Raw genomic sequence first — 6,276 nt, forward strand, 5'->3', positions numbered from 1 at the left:
AGAGGCCGACGAATCGATTGGAGCGAGTGCTGAGGCCTCGAGTTTGGACAACGGCGACGGCCGGGATGAGAAGCCACCGTCTGATGAACCTACGGAGATCGAGCCAACGGACATGGCCCCTTTTTCGGGTGAGGCCTTGGCATCGCAGCTTGTAGTGGATACGGCACTTCCAAGACCAAGTCCAAGCATTGCAACAGGACCACAACCGTCGAGCCTGGTGCAACTGGAAGTGTCTCCGGTCGGTCCTATGCCTTTGCCGACGTTGTCTCCAAGCAGCAGCTTTAGGCCTTCACTCACGGTGAGTCCGGCAGAGAAGCCTCGGGCCAGCGTATCGTTACCAAGATCACCGCGTCCGGGAGCGTCAGCGGAGCTCACGAATGGTGTGAGTCCTGAAGTTTTTGAAATGACGGTTTCGCCTGAGGTGATGCCAGAACGCAGCCCGCGTGGGTTTGAGGGAGTATTTGAGTCTCCTTCTGTGTCAGAGCCATGGATTACAGCTCCCAGCGTGACTGTTGAATATAGCGATGATCTGCTACCTTCCGGTGAAGAATCGGATGGTCTAGATGGCCTGGATGGTCTAGCTACCCCTCTGATACCTGGCAATTTGGTATCATTAGCACCGACCAGCGCATCGCCATTTGTCAGCCCTACCGTCACAGTCACAGTTTTAGAAGAAACGGTGACGACCAGCGCGATACCTCGTGGGTCAGGAAGACCTGGGGAATCAATTTCACAAACAAGCCCGAGCTCCTCAACTTCGAAGGTCATAGAGGTGGTGCCGTCGGCGACACCGTCGTTAGTACCGGGGAGAAGCTTGATTTCAAGTCCCAATCCGGATTCGAGCTCGACACCTGGAGGTGCGACGGGAAGCCCTTCGAACGTTGAGATTTCTATACCTGCGGCTTCGGCGCCCGGCGTCTCCGTCACTTCTGCTCAGCGAGAGCCACCAGAGACACCAAGGCAGTCGACAAGTGTCAGCGCTGTGGAGGCATCACGGACTCCGCTACCGTTGTTTACTGGTAGCCCACTACTGTCACCGACTGGGGCACCGCTGCCGTCATCAAGCGTTGTTGCAATTGTACCGACCGAGACCCCAACACCCCTATCAAGTGTGAACGACTTCTCGCCGACACGGACGCCTACTCCTTCATCAAGTGTCAATGAAGCCCCACCGATCAGGACACCAACACCAATACCAACACCAACACCAACGCCAACACTAACGCCAACACCAACACCAACACCAAAACCAGCGCCTTCATCAAGTTTCGATGAAAACCTACCGACTCAAACACCGATCCCTTCTTCAAGTGTTTCGGAAACCCTTGCAACCGGGAATCCTACGCCTTTACCAAGCGGAACCGAAATCGTACCGACCCAGACACCGATACCTTCCTCGAGTATCAACAGCATACTACCCACGATAACAGCAACGCCTACGTTAAGTATGGTCACAATGCTACCCACGAGGACATCTATTCCATCAACGAGTTTCAACCCAATAGGACCGAGTGTATCACCAGCTGCAGCGCAGGTTTCCATCTCAGCTTCACCAGTTTCTCCGAGCCGACCTGCAGATGTTGACGACTCGCCTGATTTATCTTCCGACCCACCGACTCCCGTTGCCCCGTCATCTGAAGTCGACGTTCCCAATCTTGTGAAAGCGACTGACGAAGAAGACCCAGGATCATCTCCGGAAGCGCAGATACTGGGAACGCCGGAGGGAGTGGCAGTCTGGTCGCCGGTGCCGAGCGAAGAATATGTTCCCTTGTTTCCGTGTGCGGATTACGGCCTGGTCCATGACATGCGAGAGCTCAACCACACAAACAATTATCAAAGGGTGTCGATGCAAATTCAGGTGGCCGGCCCGAACGTAACGAATACTTGTGGGCTGACGGAGAGGGTGTTGGAGAGGTTTATCAATTTCAGTGCCGCGAATACGCAATCGAATGCGAGGCAATGGTACGTCACCCGAGTTGAGGATGGACCAGCTGTTTACAGTGGACAGTTTTCGCTGGTGACGATTGTTGAGCCCGACGAGTTTGGAAGCGTGAATGAAACGGGCAGCCCATCGCCATCGGCAACAGCGAAAGCAGCGGAGCTGTATCGAGGATCTGTGATATTTGCAGTGGTGGCATACATGAAACCGGCGTCTGTGGATCTGGCAGCAGGGTCCTACATGGACTACGTCATGTCTCAAAGAATTGTGTACGCCCTTCAAGACCAAGGATTTAGAGACATTCTTTGGACCGGAATGCTGATGAGCCCACAGCTTTTGGACTTGAGGACGGCGAGTGTCGAGGATTCGGAGGAGAAGGGAAGTAATATTGGAGGTACGATCGGGTTGGTGTGCCTTGGGGTTGTAGGGGTTGTGGTGCTAGCAATATTTGTTGTTAAGGACAGCTCTCTAGGTGGGGTGGCAAGTGCAGCGGCTGCTAACGCACCTACTACCGGGGATGAAATGGCTTGAGAAAACGTCAAAGAAGTGTACACGTGATACAATATAATAGATAGAAACGATAGCTCTGAAAGCTTACCGTCGTGCCCTTCGATAGGGCGCGGTGCCCGTGAATGTATTTATTGGTGTTAAACAAACTGTGTATTTATGTTGAACATCTTGTGTGTTAGTAAGGCCCTGATGTCTCTCATATCTTTCATGAATATTCACATACCAGATCGTTTCCAAGGACGCATCCCTCGTGCATTGATAGTTATTGACTTGGGCGTTTGGTGTGGAGAAAAGAGGAGGCAGAATTGAAGCCACGCAAAGACAACAGTGCCATAGTCCTCCTTGTCGACGGCTGGTCGTGCGATTCGCTCGAATGGAAGGATTGCTGTCAATGTTGATGATATCGTATATGTTGTAACAGGGAAGTTTTCCTTGTGACTGTTTATTGACGAGGCGTGTGTACCTGTTGGGGAGGCGTTAAGGAAGAAAACCGTGGACTGCAAAACCGACCTGTGTAGCATTCCACAGCTGTCGTGCTTTCATTTTACCCATCATGAAACCGGGGCATCGTTCTTTTTACAACATTTCCCTACTCTGTATTGCTGCTACATATTGAACATGCTTCACTCTGCCAACTTGCACCTATCCTTCCTTCTCCCAGTAACCAGCTACAATGCGAAAAGTTCTCCCTCCTCAGTTCATTTTCAGAAGGTGTAAAAGACGAGAGCAGCCGGGTAAGCGCATGTTACCGTTCGATTCTGGTGTATGGCGGTTCTCAACGTTGGTGCAAGCATTTGTTTGCAGACACTTGCTCGGTTCATCGATACACTGTATGGTAGACCTGGAATCAGAGGGTTGGCAGGGCCACGTGTACGACCTGTTCTGTCGCCCATGAAAGTGTCCACGTGTACACCTCAGATCGTTCTGACACGTGTGGACACTGATCCTCGGCGGCTCTTGTAGAAACCCGTGTACCGCCGATCTTCGCGGCCGCCTTTTCCACAGACAGCTTTCTGCGCCCCTCACCTCGCACGGGCTCGCTCCGGAGGCTGTTGCAGGACCGGGTCCTCGCCGTCTTCAAGATGCGCAGGAATGACCCGCACAGGTAGGGGCCGTGCCGAGTGGCAGAGCGGTTTGGGGTTCACGAGACGCATGTGACGGATTTGCTCAGGTATGCAGGGGCTTATACGGAAAGTTTGGTTTGGATCAGGATGGCATGGTTAGGGCCTGCTACAAGGCTGGTTTGGAGGATAAAATTGTTGCATTTGAGGGGAACTGAACAACTAATGGATGAAATTGTGTTACTTGGGTGATCGCCAGGCGCTGGCGCCAATCCGCGGTGTGGGCGGAGATCGCAGTTTTGGGAGGCGGACGAGTAGTGACGGAAGCGGATGTGGATTTGATTTCGCGACAAGCCGCAGTTTGTATTTGATGCATTACCGTTGTTTTCACCAGCCTGGCCGGCATTCAGCTTTGCTTACAGCCGAACATACCGTCATGCGACGTACCCGACGTGAGTGAGTGTGCGTGTTGATGGCCGGTGCGGGGCAAGGCTACGCGTCCTTCTTTTGTGAAGTTGCATTGAATTATGAAGGTAGCAGAGAGAGGACTGCTGCTCAAAGTCGGTTACCGTCAGAAAGAACAAGAGCGGATCCATCCAAAGGGAGAAACACTGATGACGCAAATGAGTTTTCTCGAAGGCGATGTAAATTTTTTTCACGCGATCGGTGCGAACTGCACTTCACATCCACCGGCTGGAAAGTATGTATATACAGGGGGGGTCGCGATATAGTGTCATCTTTATTAGTGCCAGCTCCGATATAATGCTACCCTTATGCAGGTGGCACGAATTTTGAGCCAAAAACGAAGGGTCTCCAAACGGGTCAGTTGGATGGACGTACTGCCCGAGAGCCACTGCCGCCGCGGAAAGATATTGTGCAGTTGCCAACTCGAATAGAGACTATGGCGGGAAAAGGCAGGGTCGATGATGCAATTGGACATCTGCAAAAGTGTAGGCTGGCATTTATGGCTGTGAAAAGGGGGAAGTCAATGCAAAGGCTCGGAGCTACTAATAACAGAAATGCTTGATTAGACTTGAGTCTGTAGTGAAGATGCAAAGTATGAGTGATGGCGTCGTGCGAGCGGTCTTTCTGAGCAGTGATGCGAGGAAATGGCTGCAATAAAGCCGTAAATCTCATTATCTTACAGCGCCTGGTTCGATATAGTGCCGTTTTCGGCACACTGACAAAGGGTAGCACTGTATCGCGACCTCCCCCCCTTCCACTGTTGGATTTCGCTACTACATATACTGTGTACCCCCCCCCCCCCCCCCCCCCCCCACCTGTCTCCTGGCCAGGGGGCACTCCCTTTTACCACAGGTTATGGTCCCCCCTGTATATACTGTATGTTGGTGGTGAAATGGGGGAGGCGGTTTTGGGGAGCGTGCCGTTCCGTGGTGAGGATTGGCCGAGTGTCCCCCCTTTCCCCGCAGCGCCCGTCACCCTCTCTCTTTTATTTCTACGAAATTCCTTCCAGAAGCGTCCACGCGTCCGGCCCGGATTCCGCCGGGCCGTACGCGTGCGCTTCTCTAAAATTCAAATAAAATCTCGGACTACAGAATAAAATCTCCCTCTATAGTAAAATGCAATTTTTCCCTAAAAATATCTCACATGACCCCCTCGTCAGAGCAGACCACGGAGCTGCCGTTGCACGTAAATATACTGGCCTCGCTTCCTCGCGTAACCGCTCTGGCCCCCCCGGCCACCATCTCTCCTCCTTCCACCGCACCGACTACGCCCGCATCGCTTCTTTCTCGCGCTGCCTTTGGCACTTCAACCTCAACTTCGGGCGGTGTGGTCTCCGCGTCGCCCGAACTTGTAGTTTTCGCGGTCAGCGTCACCGTCGCCCCGGGTCGCGTGGTCTCCGCGTCGCCCGGGCCTCCGGCCGTTAACCGTCCCACGCCGTCTGAGCCTCAGGCCCCGTGGTCTCCGCGTCGCCTGAGCCTCCGTTTCTGGTTGTTCCCGTTTCGGGACTTCGTTAAAACGCGCCGCGTTCCGAGCCACGCATGAGAGGTCTGTTGTCCTTCGGGCAGTACTCTCTGTCCGACATGGCTCGGACCAAGCAGACGGCGAGGGATTCCACTGGCGAGAAAGTCCAACATCTTGCGCTGGGTAGCAAGGCGGCCTGCGTTCGTCTCGCATCGCCTTTGCCTCAGGCCGCGTGGGTTCGGCGTCGCCGGAGCCTTCGGCTGCGTTCGTCCCGTTGCGGAGAATTGAGCAAGCACCGTCTTATGATATCTGGCAAACTGTAACCTCGAGTGGATTACGTCATTTTTCGTGGACCAAGACGACTTACTATCCTCAACGGCTACTCCCAGGCCTGACTTCCAAGAAATCTTTCCGGAACCAGATCGAGAAACAAGTTGGGCATGCTTTCATCGCCCTTTGACTCGACAAACTCGTCATTTACGTGACGGTCGCATCAACGGATCAAGCCTACGACCTGTGGCTCGCATGCAAGGCATGCGGTCAGAGATTCACCAGCTCACGCATGAATTATGCACTAATCCATTTGAATCATACGCTGCCGTAGTTCCAGTGTCTCTCAGCCGCATATAAACCGACGCACTTTGCATGTAGACGTCTTCGGTAGTCGTTCCGACCATTCCGCCGCCTTCACAGCTCACAATGCCAGCCCTTGCGTCACAGTAACTCCTATAGCATCGATGTTAGTTGATCGAACGGCCTCTTCTTTCCTCATTCCGCTAGAATGCACATTGCCCCCTCTCCATCCGACAACCTTGACTCCCGTTGATGTCTCATTTCGAC

General features: G+C 53.3%; 1 protein-coding gene across 1 annotated transcript; it reads left to right on the forward strand.

The window, feature by feature from the left end:
* The first annotated feature begins 403 nt into the window (after nt 1-403).
* Nucleotides 404-2,470, forward strand: CHC_T00006532001 (hypothetical protein). The gene has a single exon (XM_005718899.1). The coding sequence runs from the start codon at nt 404-406 to the stop codon at nt 2,468-2,470; it is 2,067 nt and encodes a 688-aa protein (XP_005718956.1).
* Nucleotides 2,471-6,276: the final 3,806 nt, after the last annotated feature.

Source organism: Chondrus crispus, genomic scaffold (assembly GCF_000350225.1).
Source record: "Chondrus crispus Stackhouse genomic scaffold, scaffold_45, whole genome shotgun sequence".
Taxonomy (NCBI): Eukaryota; Rhodophyta; class Florideophyceae; order Gigartinales; family Gigartinaceae; genus Chondrus; species Chondrus crispus.